General features: G+C 47.3%; 1 protein-coding gene across 1 annotated transcript in view; it reads right to left on the reverse strand.

The window, feature by feature from the left end:
* MYO5B (myosin VB) overlaps positions 1–22473 on the reverse strand; it is a 366001-nt gene that overhangs the window by 63832 nt on the left and 279696 nt on the right. The window contains exons 17-18 of the mRNA XM_068562997.1: positions 18517–18603; positions 291–402 (exon numbers count right to left, since the gene is read on the reverse strand). Of these exons, the coding sequence (XP_068419098.1) occupies positions 291–402; positions 18517–18603 (199 nt within the window). The remainder of the gene's footprint in view (positions 1–290; positions 403–18516; positions 18604–22473) is intronic.

The following is a 22473-nucleotide window of genomic DNA, read 5'->3' on the forward strand; positions in this document are numbered from 1 at the left end:
AGCCTGTAGCCAGGGGCAGCCTCTTCATGAACCCCAGCGTGCTGTAGAAACAATTTCATTTTCTATGTGAGCTGTGATGGGGGAAAGGCTAGAAAATTCTCCAGGCAGGTGAAGGGGCTTCTCCTTTACAGTTGCTGACACAGGAAAATGGATGAATATCTCAGGAACAGTTTCAATACGAGGGATGAAGACCAAAAAAGGCAGCTAACACCTCCCCCACCCCCCTATTCCCAGGGCACCACGGCTGAGCCTCCCCTGGAGCCCAGCAGTCGGGGCCGTGCCCAGCTCACCTTAATGAGGCTCTCCAGCACAGACTTGCAGATGGCCTTTTTGTCTGTGTTGGCGAGCTCTTTCTTCTTGACCAGCACCCGATACCGGTTGTAGAAGTCATGGTACGCCCACCTGGAGGGAAAACCGGTGCATCAGGGGACACATCCTGCCTCTCGGCCACACAAGGGCCATGGGTGATCTCAGACAGCGCCCCATGGGGTCAATATGCCTGGCACAGAGCCCTTCTCAGAGCAGCAAAACACATTCCGGGGCATTCTGTTCTCCCTTGATGCCTTCTGAGAATTTCAGTGTGTAGTTAAGTTATAGAATCATGGCTGGAAGACTGAAAGAAAAAGGAAGCATTGGAGGCTCCCCTGGGAGGGCTGACCAGAGGCAGAACCATTCACAGGGGGTTTCTGCCCCAAAACGTGGAGCTCCACTCCACTGCTGCTGGAATGGGGAAGCCTTACCTGGAATGCAGCTTGATTTTTCTTCTTATAAAACTAAAACTAATATAGCTCATTGAAAACTTTCTAATGCAGGAAAGTATACGTTAGCAAATAAAGAGAGGCCATATTCGAACCCCTGGAGATACACTGTTCACACATGTTGGTATAGTTTAGAAGGAGCCATTTTTCTCCCGCAAGTAGACTTTATGATTCCACACCACCCCCGCTGTTTATTAGAGTAATGCAGACCCACTGTAAAGAAAATGTCCATCAATGCACATGAAATAAAGAGCACTTATAATTTCACTACCTTTTAAGTAAGTGCTGTTCTGGTACATTCTGGAAGGAAACCTTTAAGAGAGCCTTAAGTTTATCCCTTGGCCTCTGAGGAGATCTCTACTTAAACAAATGCAGTCTTTTCAATGACCAAAGACATAATTTTCTAGGCAGGCTCTGACCCTTTCTCCCGAAAGCTACCTCACTTCACACGGATGCGCATACTCTCCTCGCTTCTCATCTCAGTTTTCAGGGGACGTTCACAGCCTCTGCGTGGAACTCCTGTTCTGCTGCAGCACAATCCTACTCTAAGGAGACTTTGAATTTGCAGTCTAAGTCCCTCTGAAGGTGAATTCGGCCCATCCGTCCCCACTCCTTCCGAGTCCTCAGAGGCAGCGAGAGATGCTCACCCCTTCAGAGGCATCAGGAGATGCTACACACACACTCTGTCTTCAGGTCCACATGCTGTCCACGTTGCCCATTTGGAAATCATGTAGGTGCTGCCTTGAGATCGTGTGTTACCATTTACCATCACCTGTGGCCTTGCTGAGTGACTGTCCAGTTACTCAATCTCCCTCATTCTAAAGTACTAATACAGAATAAACGGATTGCATCCCTTCTCCCAGAGCACATTCACTTTTAAAAGGGATCCTTTAGAAATTTTATCCAAAGAAATGAGTACTGTGGAATATCAGGGGCCACTGCGGGTGGTGGACACTGTCTTGGAAGCAGGTCCTTCTAGAGCTGCTCCCCTTGCCCTCCACAGTCACATGCCAGTGTGGTCCTTGGGTTCCCCCTCCCTCCCAGGCCACCCATCTCCACTTCCTGGGACGAGAAGGAAAACAGACTGAGCTCAGAGCCTCTCCCTGCCTTCGTAAACACTCGCCTGGTTTGGTGGAAGACTTCTAACACAGCCACGGGTCTCAGAGAAGGTGCAAATAACAAAACGGCTTTTTTTTCCCATCTTATTATTTCTCTACATAAAATGGCTTGTGCCTTCCCTTTTTTTAAATAACAGCTTGAGATACAACACACATACCGTAAAGATGTACCTTTTTAAAAGTATACAATTCAATAGCTTTTTAGTACCTTCACAAAGTCGTGCAACTATCCCCAATGTTGAATTCCAGAACATCTTCATCACCCCCAAAGGAAACCCGATACCTATTATCAGTCACTCCCTGTTCTCCCCTCCCTCCAGACCCTGACATCCACTAATATACTTTGTTTCCATGCCCTTTATCTTTTCAATGGGTCCTGCCCGTCACAAATGCAAGGTCACAGGGGAATGGCAGCATCTGTTCTGCTCGGAGCTGACCAGGTGTGCGCGTGGCCCTGCTCCGCGGGCTCACGATATGTGGGTTCCCTTCAGGAGGGGGTGCGGAGGGTGCTGGGATCGGGCCCAGGTAGCGTTTCTGCTGCTCTGTGCCCTTTGGGACCGTGAACCAAACCCACCTAATTACTGGAAATCTCTACCAGGAGGCTTTAAAAATGGAAACACTTAAGGTTATTTGCGCAGCTAAACGTTGCTTCAATGATTTCAATCAGGCACAAGAAATGTCAAGAAAACTCCGAAGCCCTGACCGACCTAATACTGGCGGCCCAGGAACAGAGAGCTGGATGGATAAGCTGCAAATTAGACGTGCATTTTGTTTTTAATACATGCAAATGCTGTTGAATTTTTTCCAGGCTCTTTCTGCACCAGCCCCCAAGTTTTAAACATAGACCATTCTGTTTACTGATACTTCCACGTGGGGCAAGATGGATCTGGGCAAGAATCAAAGAGAATGAAAAGTGTCCTTACTCCCCATGCCCGCCATCCGTGTTTCACCCGCGTCACGCACTCCTTCCTGCCCGCCCAGCGGGGTGTGGGCTCTCCCTTCAAGGTGGCTCAGCACTTTCGGCGTGACTTTCTGAGGCCACTTTCCACCTCCTGCAGTTCAGTTAGCCATGTCCTCATCTGTCTTGTTTCTCACTATGAGTTTGCAATTCCTCTGGGGAAATAATCAGAGCAGCGTTTCACTGGGCTAAAAACCTTCAATGCTTCTAATTTGAAAACCACTAACTGCTGACAGTTCCATAACTCAGGGAGGTTACAGGCTCCAGGAGACGACGAGGGAGTAGGGAGATGTGGCCGCAATACAGAAAAAACTTGGAGGACGGGAGCAGAGAAGCCCGCTCTGACACTGATTGGCAGTGTGACCTTAGGCAAGTCGCAGACTGGACCCCTCACCTCCCCCGTCTGCAAGTGGAGAGAACATCACTCACCTCACGAGTACCTCCCAGGACTTCAGTAGCCAGTGAGTTCACAGATGTGGAGGGTTTGGAAAGCTGCAACGCTTCCTAAAGACCTAAGTTACTCTCCCTTCCCATCCAAGCCCTGCTCCTTTTCTTTAAAAGGCTTCCTCAGATGCCTGCATCAAGGTGACACCAATGGGGGAGGAGGATGCTGCAGAAAGCAGCCCGTCTACAGAGAAGGGCTTGGTGGGCACTCCCCTCGCGGGGTACCACAACAGGGTCCAGGCATGTATGTGTCCTTCACCAAAGGACCCAGAATCAATTGTGGATTCCCTTTACTGTGGACCTCTGTGCTCTTAGAAATGAAATCTTGGGCTTCCCTGGTGGCGCAGTGGTTGAGAATCTGCCTGCCAATGCAGGGGACACGGGTTCGAGCCCTGGTCTGGGAGGATCCCACATGCCGCGGAGCAACTAGGCCCGTGAGCCACAACTACTGAGCCTGCGCATCTGGAGCCTGTGCTCCGCAACAAGAGAGGCCGCGATAGTGAGAGGCCCACGCACCGCGATGGAGAGCGGCCCCTGCTCGCTGCAACTAGAGAAAGCCCTTGCCCAGAAACGAAGACCCAACACAGCCAAAAATGAAAGAAAGGAAGGAAGGAAGGAAGGAAGTCATTCTCCTACATACCACAATACCATTATCACACCCAACACAATTAAAAAAAAAAAAAAAAAAAGAAATGAAATCTTCACAGGAAAGGCTCCCTCATCCGTAAGAGGAAAACCTTCCAAGAGAATCTAAATAGAATATGTGATTCTTTTTCCAAAAGTAGAATTTCTTAACAAGACTTTCTGACTTGGCAGGAACATCTGGATGGAGGTTTTCTGTGCCCATGTAAAAGTTAGGAAAGACCGCTTATTATCACCACAGGTACTCAAGGTTTCCCCTGGAGCTTATGTACCATGAAACCTCTCTCTCTCATAGCATTTGAAGTATTCCCGTTTCCCTGTGGGACACAAAGCTTTCCGTGTTGTACTGTGGATATTTTTTTGTACATGCTAGCTTCTTTGCTGGACTTATGCCTCCTTCGGCCAAGCTCGGATACGTCTTCTGATACTTTTTTAAAACCTCCCAGCACCCATCATTCATGGTATCTTTACCTGCAGTCACTTACTACATTTTAAAAACTTGGTATTTTCTGAGCTTTAAAATGGCTGGAACCCAGGGTTAAACTTTTCTCTCTACCAGAGTTTCTCAAGGAGGGCAGGAATGGCTCTGGGGCAGACACTTCCTCAGTGTGTGGGACAGTTCCCCAGGACACAGGACACAGAGCATCTTTCCACTGTTACCCACCACCCCATTCATCAAGATATGCAAAAATGCCCCCAAACATTTGTGGAATGTGTATTACAGCACATAGTTCTAGCCCAAGGAACCTTAAGAACAATGGACCACGAATGCCATCCACCTCCGCAGTGTGAATCTGCTTCCTCCCGGTCCCCCCACCCTCGCTGGGTGGCCCTGGAGACACCCTCTCCCAGGCATCTCTGTGGCTCGATGGCCTGGGGGTATCTTTTATGCCCACCCTGGGCCCAGCTGCTCTTCCATTCTATTCCATATTGGCAGTGGGAGAAGAGCTCCCATCCTAAGTGTATTCCAGGCCTCAACTGTGGCCCCAACCCTGGGCTATGTGGAGTCGTAGGGACCTCAGAGACAGGACTCACTCAGCCCCATTCTTTCTGGATTCAGACTCGCATGCCAGGGGTCTGGCTGAATGTCCCAGACTTTAATATCGTGTTTTCTCCGAAATAGAGGCGTACTTCACCCTGTGTGTCTCTGGTCTGCTGGGGAGCAGGCATGCCCACCGGTAGAGCGGTCACAGCTGGGTGTGGGGAAAGTCCAGGACCTGTGATGGCTCCTGGGAAGAAGTGGGAGCAGGCACGGTGGATGAGCTGCCCCAGGGCAAGGGTTCAGCAGAGCCCACCAGTCTGGAAAGGTGCTTCCTCGTTACAAGCTCCTCAGGCCTCAAGACAGTGTGTGGTGGAGCACATGCCGTGGGGTGATGTTTTGCTTGACTGAGTTCCCATCTGGAGCCTGATACTGTACTTAACATCTACACGTGGGGACGCCCACAGAAGAACACGCCTGCCTGCAGGGCCCCAGTGGACCAGTGTGTACAATGGGGTGGATCTGCAAGGGTGGCAGCACTTCGCTTCCTCCTCTTGGACAGGCTTCCTCATGCGGGGGCTGGCTGGCATAGACAAGCTCTGAGTCTCTCCAGTAAGACCAGAGTATGAGGCTACGTCACACAGCTTCTCTGACATCAGGCCACAAGAGGAATCCCTGAAGATGGCATGCCAGGTTATCACAAGGACTCCTAAGAAAAAGGTGACGCATCCATCAGGGCTTTTCAGGTCAGGATTAGGTGGGTCAACCTGTACTTGGACACACCTCACGGTCCTGTGATATTCAACTTAGGCAAAGATCCTGGTCATGTCGACATGGAAGGTAAGGGGTTATGCTTCTCTTCTAGTTTGAGAACCTTCAGGAGCCTGTGAGCCCTGGGGGCCGGGGGGGCGGTGCTGGTCCCCTCCAGTGTCTCACACACGGCCCAACAGGCATTTGTGGGGCAGAGGTGTTTAGCCATGCTGAGATGCCCGTTAACCAGGACCAACAGAGTCTCTCTAGATACGGGTTGCAGAAACAATTTTCATGACGGACACCAAGCACCATACTCTTCTCTTGTTCTCCCTTTTGAAGAAACAAACCAGCGGAGAAATAAATGATGTTGGATGCAGGAGTTTTCCTTGGAACTGTATCAAGGATGGACAAAATTTTCCAAGGAACACAAGAGACCGAAGTCAGAGGAGAGGGCACTTTGTAGAAGACTCACAAGTGAAGGCATCCTTAACCCCTGGCCATGTGGTATGACGGCTCCACCCCTTTCTATCTGTGAGGATTTAATCTGATCACTTCACTCTTAAGGGATCTGTTTTGTCATCCTAAAATGGGGTGATACCCCTTTATCTTGCCTACCTCAAGAGTCAATATGGTCTTTTCAACAAATGGTGCTGGCACAACTGGTATCTGTATGCAAAAGGATGAGGTTGGACCTCTACTTCACATTACACATAAATTAACCCAAAATGGATTAAAAACCTAAACCTATAAAACTCTTAGAAGAAAACATAGGTGTAAATCTTTGTGACCTTGGATTGGACAAACAATCTCAGAGGAAAAAATAGATACACTGGACTCTTGCTAAATGAAAAGCTTTTATGCTTCAAAGGACACCATCAAGAAAGTGAAAAGACACCCCACAGAATGGGAGAAAATATTTGCCAGTCATATATCTGATACGGATCTAGTATCTAGAATATGTAAAGAACTCCTACAACTCAACACCAAAGAGACAACTAACCCAGTTTAAAAATGGGCAAGTGATTTGCATACCATTTCTCCAAAGAAGATATATGAATGGCCAATAAGCACATGGAAAGATGCTCAACTTCATTAATCATCAGAGAAATGCAAATCAAATCACAGTGGGATGCCACTTGACACCCACTAGGATGGCTATAATAAAAAAGACAGACAATAACAAGTGTTGGCAAGAATGTATAGATATGGGAAGCCCCATCCATTGCTGGTGAGAATGTAGAATGGTGCAGCCATGCTGGAAAACAGTGGCAGTTTCTTGAAAGAGTAAAGAGTTATCATATTACCCAGCAATCCTACCTCTAGGTATAAATAGGAGAAATAAAATATACATGCATACAAAACTATGTGCATGAATATTCAGAGCGGTATTATTCATACTTGTTAAGAAGTGGAAATAATCCAAATGTCCATACAAAAACAAGACCCGTATATATGCTGTCTACAAGAGACCCACTTCAGACCTAGGGACACATACAGACTGAAAGTGAGGGCATGGAAAAAGATATTCCATGCAAATGGAAATCAAAAGAAAGCTGGAGTAGCAATTCTCATATCAGATAAAATAGACTTTAAAACAAAGACTATTACAAGAGACAAAGAGGGGCACTACATAATGATCAAGGGATCCATCCAAGAAGAAGATATAACAATTGTAAATACTTATGCACCCAACATAGGAACACCTCAATGCATAAGGCAAATACTAACAGCCTAAAGGGGAAATTGACAGTAACACAATCATAGTAGGGGACTTTAACACCCCACTTTCACCAATGGACAGATCATCCAAAATGAAAATAAATAAGGAAACACACGCTTTAAATGATACATTAAACACGATGGACTTAATTGATATTTATAGGACATTCCATCCAAAAACAACAGAATACACATTCTTCTCAAGTGCTCATGGAACATTCTCCAGGATAGATCATATCTTGGGTCACAAATCAAGCCTTGGTAAATTTAGGAAAATTGAAATTGTATCAAGTATCTTTTCTGACCACAACGCTATGAGACTAGATATCAATTACAGGAAAAAATCTGTAAGAAATACAAACACATGGAGGCTAAACAACACACTACTTAATAACCAAGAGATCACTGAAGAAATCAAAGAGGAAATCAAAAATACCTAGAAACAAATGACAATGAACACACAACAACCCAAAACCTATGGGATGCAGCAAAAGCAGTTCTAAGAGGGAAGTTTATAGCTATACAAGCCTACCTTAAGAAACAAGAAACATCTCAAATAAACAACCTAACCTTACACCTAAAACAATTAGAGAAAGAAGAACAAAAAAACCCCAAAGTTAGCAGAAGGAAAGAAATCATAAAGATCAGATCAGAAATAAATGAAAAAGAAATGAAGGAAACGATAGCAAAAATCAATAAAACTAAAAGCTGGTTCTTTGAGAAGATAAACAAAATTGATAAACCAGCAGCCAGACTTATCAAGAAAAAAAGGAGAAGACTCACATCAATAGTATTAGAAATGAAAAAGGAGAAGTAACAACTGACACTGCAGAAATACAAAGGATCATGAGACATTACTACAAGCAACTATATGCCAATAAAATGGACAACCTGGAACAAATGGACAAATTCTTAGAAATGTACAACCTTCCAAGACTGAACCAGGAAGAAATAGAAAACATGAACAGACCAATCACAAGCACTGAAATTGAAATTGTGATTAAAAATCTTCCAACAAACAAAAGCCCAGGACCAGATGGCTTCACAGGCGAATTCTATCAAACATTTAGAGAAGAGCTAACATCTATCCTTCTCAAACTCTTCCAAAATATAGCAGAGGGAGGAACTCTCTCAAACTCATTCTACAAGGCCACCATCACTCTGATACCAAAACCAGACAAAGATGTCACAAAGAAAGAAAATTACAGACCAATATCACTGATGAACATAGATGCAAAAATCCTCAACAAAGTACTAGCAAACAGAATCCAAAAGCACATTAAAAGGATCATACACCATGATCAAGTGGGATTTATCCCAGGAATGCAAGGATTCTTCAATATATGCAACTCAATCAACGTGATACACCATATTAACAAATTGAAGGAGAAAAACCATATGATCATCTCAATAGATGCAGAGAAAGCTTTTGACAAAATTCAACACCCATTTATGATAAAAACCCTCCAGAAAGTAGGCACAGAGGGAACTTTCCTCAATATAATAAAGGTCATATATGAAAAACCCACAGCCAACATCGTCCTCAATGGTGAAAAACTGAAACCATTCCCACTAAGATCAGGAAAAAGACAAGGTTGCCCACTCTCACAACTATTATTAAACATAGTTTTGGAAGTTTTAGCCACAGCAATCAGAGAAGAAAAAGAAATAAAAGGAATCCAAATTGGAAAAGAAGAAGTAAAGCTGTCACTATCTGCAGATGACATGATACTATATATAGAGAATCCTAAAGATGCTACCAGAAAACTACTAGAGCTAATCAATGAATTTGGTAGCAGGATACAAAATTAATGCGCAGAAATCTCTTGCATTCCTATACACTAATGATGAAAAATCTGAAAGTGAAATTAAGAAAACACTCCCATTTACCATTGCAACAAAAAGAATAAAATATCTAGGAATAAACCTACCTACGGAGACAAAAGACCTGTATGCAGAAAATTATAAGACACTGATGAAAGAAATTAAAGATGATACAAATAGATGGAGAAATACCATGTTCTTGGATTGGAAGAATCAACATTGTGAAAATGACTCTACTACCCAAAGCAATCTACAAATTCAATGCAATACCTATCAAACTACCACTGGCATTTTTCACAGAACTAGAACAAAAAATTTCACAATTTGTATGGAAACACAAAAGACTCCGAATAGCCAAAGCAGTCTTGAGAAAGAAAAACGGAGCTGGAGGAATCAGGCTCCCGGACTTCAGACTATACTATAAAGCTACAGTAATCAAGACAGTATGGTACTGGCACAAAAACAGAAATATAGATCAACGGAACAGGATAGAAAGCCTAGAGATAAACCCACGCACATATGGTCACCTTATCTTTGATAAAGGAGGCAAGAATATACAGTGGAGAAAAGACAGCCTCTTCAATAAGTGGTGCTGGGAAAAGTGGACAGCAACATGTAAAAGAATGAAATTAGAACACTCCCTAATATCAAACACAAAAATAAACTCAAAATGGATTAAAGACCTAAATGTAAGGCCAGACACCATCAAACTCTTAGAGGAAAACATAGGCAGAACACTCTATGACATAAATCACAGCAAGATCCTTTTTGACCCACTTCCTAGAGAAACGGAAATAAAAACAAAAATAAACAAATGGGACCTAATGAAACTTCAAAGCTTTTGCACAGCAAAGGAAACCATAAAGAAGACCAAAAGACAACCCTCAGAATGGGAGAAAATATTTGCAAATTAAGCAAGTGACAAAGGATTAATCTCCAAAACATACAAGCAACTCATGCAGCTCAATATCAAAAAAACAAACAACCCAATCCAAAAGTGGGCAGAAGACCTAAATAGACATTTCTCCAAAGAAGATATACAGATTGCCAACAAGCACATGAAAGGATGCTCAACATCACTAATCATTAGAGAAATGCAAATCAAAACCACAATGAGATATCACCTCACACCAGTCAGAATGGCCATCATCAAAAAATCTACACACAATAAATGCTGGAGAGGGTGTGGAGAAAAGGGAACCCTCTTGCACTGTTGGTGGGAATGTAAATGGATACAGCCACTATGGAGAACAGTATGGAGGTTCCTTAAAAAACTAAAAATAGAACTACCATACGACCCAGCAATCCCACTACTGGGCATACACCCTGAGAAAACCATAATTCAAAAAGAGTCATGTACCAAAATGTTCATTGCAGCTCTATTTACAATAGCCAGGACATGGAAGCAACCTAAGTGTCCATCAACAGATGAATGGATAAAGAAGATGTGGCACATATATACAATGGAATATTACTCAGCCATAAAAATGAACAAAACAGTTATTTGTAGTGAGGTGGATGGACCTAGAGACTGTCATACAGAATGAAGTAAGTCAGAAAGAGAAAAAAAAGAAAATGGTCAGAAGAACCTAGGGGCAAGACAGGAATAAAGATGCAGACCTACTAGAGAATGGACTTGAGGATACGGGGAGGGGGAAGGGTAAGCTGGGACAAAGTGAGAGAGTGGCATGGACATATATACACTACCAAACATAAAATAGATAGCTATGGGAAGCAGCCGCATAGCACAGGGTGATCAGCTCAGTGCTTTGTGACCACCTAGAGGGGTGGGATAGGAAGGGTGGGAGGGAGGGAGATGCAAGAGGGAAGAGATATGGGGACATATGTATATGTATAACTGATTCACTTTGTTATAAAGCAGAAACTGACACACCATTGTAAAGCAATTATACTCTAACAAAGATGTTAAAAAATTAAAAAAAAAAATCCAAATGCCCATCAACTGATGAATGGGTAAAATAAAATGTGGTGTATTCTTATAATAAAATAGTGTTAAGCATTATAAAGGAATAACGTTCTGATGTTAACGTATCCTTAGAGGGATAATAACGATCCTAAGTGTAAGAAACCTGACATAAAAGGCCACATGTTGATCACATGTGTGATTCCATTTATATGAAATATCAGGAATATCCGGAATAGGCAAATTTATAGAAAGATGATACTCATGCATGGGTTCCCAGTGCAAAGGTGACAGGGCGCTCACCCCGCCACGGACACCACGTATTTGCCTCTCCCTTTATCCCGCACGTACGTCCTGGGTCTCTCAGGGGAACACAGGCTGAGACCCCAAGGCGGCCTCGGGTCTGAAGGTCGCTAAGCCCTACTGCAGGGAAAGGGAGACACAGGCCTTCCCCACTGGCTCCATGCTGGAGCTGAGATGCTAGGTGAGGACAGAGGCAAATCTAGGCAGTCCCGGCACTGCCCTCAGACAGTCAAGTGGCTGCGGTTTACCAGGGGCCAACACTTGCCTCTGGGCGACAGCTGTAGGGCAGGATGCAACTAAAAATCACCTGGGAAATCTTGTCGAAGGCAGATTCTGAGTCTGAGGCGGCTCCTGGCTTCTGGGAATGCTTCCACATGACCGTGATGTGCAGCCGTGGTCAAGAACCCTGTGTCAGACCCTGGTCCCCGGAAATGAGCACAGAGCTCAGGGGAGAAAGGGCCACAACTACGGGCAGGAAGAGCTGAGATAAAAAATTATTTTGCTCCAAAGTAAGTTCTACATTCTTCTTTCTTGGCAGGATTTTTAAAAGCAAGGCGAGTAACTATGTGTCTGTTTGTTTAATCATGATTAAATAGGAAGATGAACCAAGCAATTTCTCAAGCCTCCATCCAGTTCTCCAATCCTATGCTATTTAGTCCCTGTGGGGCAGCGGGGTGAAGCTGGGGAAGGAGTGGAAGTCTTTTCGGAAAGCACCAATGAGTTTTTCTGACGTGACTGTGAGGTAGAGTGAAGAGTTACGGTGAGTTTTTTTCCTAGGATATAAATACTGCATATTCAAGCAGCTCCCCTCTACACACACACACACACACACACACACACACACACGCACGCACGCACGCACGCTTGTTTTGCTTAAGTGGAATTTGCTTCACAATTCCTCCAGGACACAAAGCTGCTCTGAAGCCCCCCGAGGAGGGAGACAGGTGACTGCGCAGGCGTAAGACACCTCCCGGGGGGCTGGGAGCCAGGTGCTGGGGGATGAGCTTGTCTTCCTGGACAACACATTTATCACGGTGCTTTATGGACGTGATCATGGACATTTTTCTTAGCCACTGTCGCATTTCAACTTGAATGATACATTTTCATTTTGAGTCAGACTCACAGAGGGCCATAATTCTTAGAGGGATAAAAACAGACAGGTATACTGAAGCCTGAGACCGGGGTGAGGGAGCACCAGAGGCAGCTGCTGGCCAGCAACTCTGCATTCGTCCTCTCTGGCTTGGTGGACTGTGCAGGCACTGGCATCTATTAATTTCGGAACAGGGCTAAGAGTTCCACACCCAGGGCATCGGTAGGCTGGATGCAGGAACCTGGCCCGAGATCCCAGCTGAAAAGGGCTGCTTTTGGCTTGGGCTCCTTGGGGAAGAGTCCTCTGGACATTTCACCACAAGTCCCTGCCATCCTGGACCATGCGTTCCCTTTCCCTTTGCCATTTTCTTCCCTGTAAAGTGATACCTGCCCCGTGGCCACAGAAGTAGGAGAAACATAGGAAAATGTTAAAAGTTGTAATCCCCCTAATCAAAGAAGCCATTCAAGTTTCCTTTGGAGACAGCTGTGCAAAGCTATGGCTGCCTGACGAGCTCATGCACGTGAAATCACTTGGCTGCACTGAGTCTCAGCAGCCAAGGAAGCTGAAGTCTTTTTGTGATGACCCCCTGGTCCCACGAAGGTCTCCTCAAGTCAGGTCAACAAAATGACTGTTCACCTCTACACTGAGGGAGCACACGTGACACCTGTGTGTTTCCTTCAATGGCAAACACCTTGACAGGCACACAGTATCCATTAAACCTCACTCACTTCACCCCCAGACACAGCAGAGACACACCAGGCTTCTGGATGAAGCAGTTAGGTAGCATTTTGTTTTTAACCAGCAAGGTCACTCCACGGGGTTACCAAGGCTGGCAGGTACCGAAAGTCAGGCCATGTGCGGAGTCAGAGACTACGGGTGTGGCGGTTTGCCCCCCAGCCCTTCCCCCTCACCACTCACCTTCCAACTAAATGCCATCCGAGGTGCTGTGACTTGGCGGTGGGGAGAAGTTAGGATCCAACTGAAATAATACGGATGATTCAACTCCGTCTCAACACTAACAAAAGTGTCACAACACTATGGTGCCTCTTTCCAAAAGTTAGTATTTCAAATGGCAGTTTGGGGAGGAAATCCTCTCTTTGACCCTTCAGCAAAATCTGCTAAGATAGCAAATAGGAGGAGGATATGGAAGGCAGTGTTCTGGATCTAATCCCAAACATTTAAATCACAGCATTAAGTAACATTTTCTGTGATACCAGAAAATACTAGGCTTTCCTTCCTTCCCTACAATACCTTTCCAACATCCAAATGTGTTTTGCAATTACAAAAGCAAAAGGTACAGATGCCCTTGTAATTATCTGCTGGGAAGAAGTCTGAAACAATTAGGGAGGAAGGGAAAGACACCCATCAGCTGCCCCATAAGAGGCCAGCAAGTCTGTGGGCATCTCCACTTCACTGGCAACTCTGCCTGCAGCCAGGTGGAATGAACAGCAGGAGAAGTGGTTCTCCATAGGAATCGAAAGACTTGGAGGGAATGCATTCTCTTGGCTGCCAAGGAAGGGGTTGTCTGGATGAGGCAAAAAGCAGCCCTGGCACGCTAAGACTGGAGGACTGAGCTGGGGGAACAGGCACTGAGCTGATCTCTCCCATCACTGAAGAGGAAGAGCAACCCACCATCCCTTCCAGACCTGGACCTCACGCTGCACCCTGACTGGCAGTAAACTCCCGCTGCCTCCGCATCAATCCAAATCCTCCTCACCCTTCAAGGCCCAGCTCACGTCTTACCTCCTCCATGAAGCCATGTTTCCTCCTAAACTTGCACCTACAACAGTTAGTTGTTCTGTAACTGCTTTAGGCATGTAGCACTCACTCCTCCTAGACTGTGAACTCCTGGTGGCCAGAGGCCATGCCTTACATCCTTAATTCCCTCAGAGCAATCGGCATGGAGCTAGATGCTCGATACGGGGTGAGACATGCTGTGGAAGGACAGATTAACAGGAGAAAGGGATACCATGAAGGCAAGAAAACCTTCTCATGCTACAAAAACTCATGGGAGACCACAGGAGTAAAACGCTCTCCCCTTCCTCTTCCACCTCCTAAACAGATGATTTTGTACTGTGACAGCAAAACCAGTGGGTGGCACACGCTGTCACTCCGATTGATTTCACAGTGAGGCTGCAAGGAAGCTCCATGGGTGAATCAGAGGTGACAGAGATGTGCAGGGGTCTCTGCCTGAAGCATGGTCTACAGTTAAGCATGTCAGACTCAAGACTTCTAGCCTTTCCTTGACGTTCTCCAAGAAAAGAGGGTCATGGGCTTCCCTGGTGGCGCAGTGGTTGAGAATCTGCCTGCTAATGCAGGGGACAGGGGTTCGAGCCCTGGTCTGGGAAGATCCCACATGCCGCGGGGCAACTAGGCCTGTGCACCACAACTACTGAGCCTGCGCGTCTGGAGCCTGTGCTCCGCAACAGGAGAGGCCGCGATAGTGAGAGGCCCACACACCGCGATGAAGAGTGGCCCCCGCTTGCCACAACTGGAGAAAGCCCTAGCACAGAAACGAAGCCCCAACACAGCCAAAAATGAATAAATAAATAAATTAAAACGCACCTCATTTAAAAAAGAAAAGAGGGTCATGCCCTCTGCAAGTCATTTGTCCTACTATTAAACAATTCATTCTGTTAGAAAGTTCTTGGTGAAACAGGTGGCTCCTTGTATACTGAGACGGGTCCCCAAGCTTCCATCTACCTTAGAATATCTCATTTTCACAGGGTCCCAATGTTCACGCCTCCCACTGGACAGGCCCACCATTAGCATCCATTATATGTTACACACAAAGATGAGCGCCTGGGTTTCTCTGCTTATCTCCAGACCTCTGCACTGTACAGCACAGGTATGCTGTGAGGACCCGTGATCCCTAAGTTTCCTGCACAGGGACCCTCAACAGTTTAACATGGGACATCTTAGCTCTACTCTGTTTTGACGTACTTTAGACAATTCTTAGACTGACCTTTTCAATTGCTTGGAGAGTTTTGAGAACTCCGGAATGCTCTTTTGAGGCGACCAGGCACATCACGATCTCACAAAACAAAGCTAGAAATGCCTGATATAGACATGTCCTACCCAGATAATTACCCCATAAGGATGCAGCTTCTCGCTCACATCTGGATGAGGAATAAATATGTTATTAAATGCTTATGTGCCTGGCACTGTGCTGAGGACGTCAGATGCATTACCTCATTTATCACAACAGTCTATGAAGTAGGTCTGATCATTCTACTAAATGATGAGGGGACCCAGGCTCAGAGAGATTCATTTACTCGCCTGTGGTCACCCAGCCTAGCAGTCTGGGAGCTGACACTGAAATCTAGGCCTGACTCCGAAGCCCGAGGTCCAACCATCAGCTTCTGATGGCTCCATTCCAGGCCATGCTTCTGCAGTCTGGTCTTTTACTTACAAGCTGGAGAGGGCAGGGAGCAGCTCCACACCAGGCCTCCAGCCTGGGCCCAGCCCACAGGACCCCACCTGCCCCCTCACGCCTCCAAGACGTCTGTTTGGAAGAACAGTGAAGAAACGCTTCACTGACGTAAGCAGTTAAGACGTTTGCCAACCACCACCCGGCAGAGCAGCGCAGGGTGATTCTAGCCCAGCCCGAGCACAACCAGCTGGTGACCCAGGGCAGCTCACTTCCTTCTCGGGGCCTCCTTGGTGAAGGTGCATCTTAAATCAGCAAGCACCCACACCTATATGTACAGCTAAAGTGAGCTCAGGCCACAATACACTTTCTACCACAAACTGCCACCTTCTGTTTTCCATCGGAAGTTATTTCGTTAAACAAACAAGATGTTGGCCGCAGCCCATTAAATTGCTTTCCTGACCCACTAGCGGGTTGCGATGCAGTTTTGAGAGACACTGGACTAAAGAAGGGGGATTAAAGAAACCTTTCTGGGAGCCCAGCAGAGAGAAGAGCCAGGAGCAGGAGTGGGCCTGGCTGCCAGTAGAACACGGTTTGAAAACCAGTGGCTCGACAGCTCCCTAGTGTCCTTGTCAAGTTCTCAAGTGGGACAAACTATGCCTGGCCTGAACCCTGCGCTTGGAGCATCACTGAAAGGCCATCCAATCAGCCAGGATACAATACTTGAACTCAAAATTGAACCACTGTGCCCGCGGCCTGAGCCCCTTCCGCTCAATCACAAGGCTGATGTGGATGCTGCAGGGCAGGAAGGAGGAGCACAGAGCCTTCACCTAAGAAGGGCAAGCGCGGCCCACCTCATTAATCGTGGAGCTGTCAGCCAGTTGTGTTCAGACTCCAAGGTCCAAAAATGAGATGGAGCCCCAGGACGCTCCTTGTCTGTTTTCTAAGAAGAGAGATGTGGTTGAAAGACAGGAATAGCAGCCTTCCACCCCCAGCTGGAGCAGATCATTCTGAGCAACGCTGGAACCTGCTGGGTTTTGAGAAGCCGCGTGGATGTTGCAGATTAGAGACAGTTCTTTGCACTTTCCAGGTCAAATGTAAATTTCTAATTCCATCAGCAACTTCCTTCCCAGGCCTAACATCTGGGAGCCGTTGATGGTTAAGTTGTTTCTGGGTAACTGACCACTGCATATGAATGTTTCCTCAGCTGCAGTGGGAAAGTGCCAGGTGGAGATGGCAGGAGGGGGGCTGGGCTGCCTCTCCTCCTCCCCATTTCTGGCCCCTTCCTCCTTCTGACACTCAGAGGACCTTCTTCAGACAGGTGGGTCCCTGTGGAAAATACCACAGGCTCTGGGTTGCTACAGTGCTCTGTTCAGCTCCAGTTCCTGGCAGAAGATGTTTGGCTCACGTGATTTCACGGACACTAGTTGGTCGCTATATGTACCCCACCCCTATTTCAGGCCAGTGTCCAGCAGAGGGGATCCACGGTCTTGGCACAGCTTCAACAGACACTGGGGTGGCTCAATGGCCTATCCACAATGCAAATTAGCTCATGATAGCAGTCTTTTAACTCAAAGAAATGACATTTTCCATCATATATTTGATTCTATATTAAAAGGTAAAGGGGTCCATTGACAGATGAACAGATAAAATGTAGTCTCTACATTTAAGGGAATATTATTCAGCCTTAGAAAAGGAAGTTCTGACACATGCTACAACATGGATGAATTTTAAAGACATTACGAGACGTGAAATAAGCCAGGCACTAAAAGACAAACACTGCATGATTCCACTTCCATGAATCATTGGTGTAGAGTCATCAAAATCATAGAGACAGAAAGTAGAATGCTGGCTGCCAATGGAGGGAATGGTGAGCTGTGCTTAATGGGTACAGTTGCAGTTTTGCAAGATGAAAGAGTTCTGTGGATGAATAGTGGTGATGGTTGTACAAATATAAATGGACTTAATACCACTGAACTGTACACTTAAAAGTGATTAAGATGGTAAATGTTAGTGTATTTTACCACAATAAAGAACAAACAGGGGGCTTCCCTGGTGGCGCAGTGGTTGAGAATCTGCCTGCCAATGCAGGGGACATGGGTTCGAGCCCTGGTCCGGGAAGATCCCACATGCCGCGGAGCGACTGGGCCCGTGAGCCACAACTACTGAGCCTGCGCGTCCGGAGCCTGTGCTCCGCAACAAGAGAGGCCGCGATGGTGAGAGGCCCGCGCACCGCGATGAAGAGTGGCCCCCGCTTGCCGCAGCTAGAGAAAGCCCTCGCACAGAAACGAAGACCCAACACAGCCATAAATAAATAAATAAATAAAATAAATTAAAAAAAAAAGAACAAACAAACAAAAGGTAAAGAGGACAAGGTAGGAGTTGGGCACAGGAGAAATCCCCTTGGCAACTGCAGCCAGCTCGACACCCAGACCAATGCCACGGTGAATCTGACAAGCTGTCCAGGACGATGCTACCATTGACACCCGTATCTCTCAGCCCAAACTGAAATTCTTCTGTCTGTCAGCGCCCTGCTTGAGCCCTCAGTGCTGGGGAACGTTTCTGGAGGCTCTGTCTTGGGGGACAGCACATAAGAGGGTTCCCTGGGGAGCCAGGCTCCAGGGGGCGCGGTACCTGGATGGGTAGCCAGCTGCGCTGATCCGAATGGTCTCCAACACCCCACACGCTCGGAGCTGCTGCACTGCTCTCTTTGGGTCAAAGCTGCAAAACACAAGACAAGCAGTGAGTGTCCCAATGGAAAAGTAATGGAACAGGGGAGAGGGAGAGACCACCCCCTCCTGCACAGGCACCCTGGAGCTCAAGGTCAGGGGCCAAGCACAGACTAAAAGACACTGACTGGCAGCACACGAGCCATCTCAGCACCTCAGTTCTGTGCACATGCTTATTCTCACCTGGCAAACTCCTCTTCTCTGCCCCCTGCATTCTGTCCACCCACCAAGGCTCATTCCTGCTTCCTCTGCAGAGCCTTCCCTCATTATTTCCATACACAGGGGCATCTGTCTTAATTCAACGGCCAAATCATATACACTCGGCACCACAAGCATTATTTGGCTCCGGAGTTAAAAGGGGGAGTCTCAGGCCAGGCAGACCTGGGTTTGAATCATGACATGATCACTTATAGCTGCATGTGTGATTTGGGGCAAGTAACATAACCTTGCACGGCAGTATCTTCATCTGTCAAGTGGGGATCATAGAAGTATCCCTTTTAGATGGTTAGTGTGAAGATGAAATGTAATGGCCCATGAGAGCAGTGAGAACAGCGCCTGGCAGAACATAAGGGCACACGTGTTGTTAGCTACTATCATGATAGCTGCCCAGTTAAGAATCATATAGATGAAGAACTTTATCTTCCTGTCTTTAGAGATATGAGCCATGACTTCAACAACTCACCCACCCTAAAATGCTACATTTAGCACTGAAAACCCAGTTTTTATTCTGGGTATATGTGTATGTGTATGTCTGGGTATACGTGTATGTCCTACACATATACTGAGTAGGACACTGGAATAAAAAGTCAGACATGGTCTGGATTTTCTAAGAGTATCCACACTTGAAGAGGAGAGAAGTGTATAGAAGAAGTAAACCACAAGGCAGTATGTGATAAAGGTGGTAAAAATGCTGAAAGAAACTGGAGGGAAAGATGTTGAGGTTGGCTGGGGTAATCAGGGAGTCTTCGTGGAGAAAGAATTAAGCTGAACTAGAATTAATCATTTATATTTGGGATGAGGAATAAGTGTTTCCATTTCTTTCTGGCTGTTCTGAAGCTTGGCTACAAGCCGAGGGCCTCTTGCTCCTTGTACTCTGGGAGGAGGGAGGGGAGGGGTGAGGCCCTCCAGACTCAGTCCCGGATCCTGGGGATTGTACTGGCTTCAGCGCACACCTGGCCGGGCAGTCGGGCAGCCTACTTGCCCTGTTGGGTAAATGCAGATGGCAGCTTCTTTACTTCTAGGACCCAAGAGGGCTCAGGAGGCAACCTCTCACATTTGTCTGCCACGCTCCCGGACAGCCCCAGATGCTCTTTTCCCAGCAGCTGGACCCATTCAGGATTCTGGAATTCTGCAGGAAGGACCTGGCCTGGGGTCGACCGCCCTCGATTCACATCTCTCCATGGGACACACCCTCTCTGTCCTCCCATCTCTACGACCTGCTCGGCCCCTGGTCATGTTGCTCTCTTACGCTGAGTTGCACGTGGGTCAGGGGCCCAGGAGTCCACTGAGGCAGATGGTGCCCTGCAGTGGCCTGGGCTCAGCGGACACTTGGTAGTGGGGAAACAGCAGGCATTTTCCAAGTGACTGAAGACCGCGAGCTGACCTTCCCCGGGCACTCTCTTGGTTCCAATGCGCAGGGCTCGGCGTCCCAGGAGATGCCCTCGTCCTCCTCCAGGCCTGGGCTCACTCTGACTTCCTCCCGCCTCCCCCTGCCTGCCCAAGTCCTACATTCTTTGGACACCCAGCTTGTCCATAAAGTCTTCCTGATGACTCCAGCCCCAGGGTGAACAGGGCACTTTGAGCGTGTAAGGCACAACTAAGCGCTGAATTCTGCAGAGTCCTGAATACCAACAGTTACTTCAGAGGAGTTAATTTCATCTTTTTTAGGCAGAGAAAAAGCTCCTTAGTGGAAGGGTCTTACAGGACGAAAGGAAACACTCGTGCCGAGACTAGACCGCAGGCTGAACCTCTTACTATGCCACCCCCTTTGCAATTTTGCTGAGGCCGCCCCAGGATTCGGCTCAGTTCTGGGATCCGAGGAGGACCTTCATACTGGTGGTGGTGATCAGTTTCATAAGAAGCTCTATGTCCGAGGGACATAAAGGCTGCCTGTGACCTCGAGAGATCCAAGGCGGCCTTTGGGAGGCAGGCTCTGCTGTTTACAGGTTCTGCTCCTCTCGCCTCTCAAGTGGTCAGCTGGGCCCTGAGTTAGGAACGCCACGTGGACGTGCTTGTCCTTGGGAAAGGTTTTCTGCGCACAGCAGCCTCTCCTCGAGGCACCCTGCAGCCGGGATCTCGACTGGCCATCGGCTTCTTCCCTTTGCTTGGCACAACTACAGGGTCAAGTTCAACGTGCTGCACATGGTGGGGACGGGCAGCATGCTTGGCGAGCACCTGTGACCTCTAGTCCTTTGTGAGCTGTGGGTCTAGCTGGGGCCCCTACTTCCTCCAGGACCTCCTGCTGCTTCCTGGGTGGAAAAATGAGCTATCACTAAGAGGCCCTTCCCTCCTTAAAAGGACTATTACTCTTCCCCAGCACCCCCATCTCCTCCTGCTCTGGACCCTTGTATCACGTCTGTGAAAACTGGGCATGCCAGCTCTGGACCAGGTCCTGTCTGATGGCTGGGGAGCGGCTTGGGAACGTGACCCCTGCTCCCATGCAGTGCTGTGGAAGCTCTTTGGGGGAAACGTCTTCTCTTGGGGTCCACACACCGAGTTGGTCCCAAGGAAGGTATGTGGCAAATAATTTTTGAACTCAGCTTTAACATTCTTCCCTGCTTCTTGATGACCTCAGCAAAATCCCTTCCTTCTACACACATCCTCTTCCCCGTGGTGGGGGAAACGAGCAAGGCTGAAGTCGGGAACTTGGACTGGCCTTACCTCTGCCACCAACAGCTAATGTCACCTTGGGCAAAACACTCTCTCTGGACCTCGTCTTCCTCACTCATTCAACGAGAGCTGAGAATATCTGCCCAACTCTAATCTACTGGTTTGTTGTAATGATCGAGTGATGTAAAAGAGAGGAAGATGTTAGAAAAAAACCGAGAAGATAGTATACCAAGAAGATACTGCCATGACCCTCCCCTGTCCACACACCCCCAGGGGACATGTAAAACCTGCCAGCCTTCTGTACCTTAATCTTATCTCCGTGGTAGTAAAGAAAACTCACTGTTAAACTCTCTCAGTCTGCCTCCCTGCACTAGTTACCAGTAACTGGGAGTGAAGACCAGCCCTTCCACCTATTATATTTGGGAGGGCCACAGTGCAGACAAGCAACACCTAAGTCTGGACTGAAAAACTACCAAAGATATGTAAGGGTCCAACTGCTGAAATGCAGGGTTATACTCTCCTCTCTCAGGTTCAGCAGAGCCGGAAGCTTGCTGGATGCAGAGTGAGACCTCCTCCCATGGCGCCGCCTGATTGATTTCCGCACAGGCTGCCTGGGGCTCTGAGGTGCTGTGCATGCAACACGCAGGACTCCGAGGTGCTCGGGACCGCCCGCTTCTAAGATCAGTGGGCTGGCCTTCAGGAAACCTGGCCAGTTCCTCCGACGAGCCACCCCAGATGATCACACACACCCTAGGCCACCTCCTTCCTGGACACTTCATGCCCTCTCGTCTCTATGCTGCTGCGGCTTCTACAGACCCACTGACAGTCTCTCCTTCCATGTGGTCAACAGTTATCTGTGGCTGGCAACTCCTTAAGGATGAAGGCTGCGTCTTATTCATTGTCATTCCACCTGTCCTAGCCCAGTGCTCAGGACAGATGGTTTTTGAATACAGGAAGAGGTAGAGAGAAAGACTTTTATAAAAGAGATGCTAACAAAGCATTCAGTGCAGGACAGCGGCTCTCCACTGGGGGC

Source organism: Eschrichtius robustus, chromosome 14 (genome assembly GCF_028021215.1).
Source record: "Eschrichtius robustus isolate mEscRob2 chromosome 14, mEscRob2.pri, whole genome shotgun sequence".
Classification (NCBI taxonomy): domain Eukaryota; kingdom Metazoa; phylum Chordata; class Mammalia; order Artiodactyla; family Eschrichtiidae; genus Eschrichtius; species Eschrichtius robustus.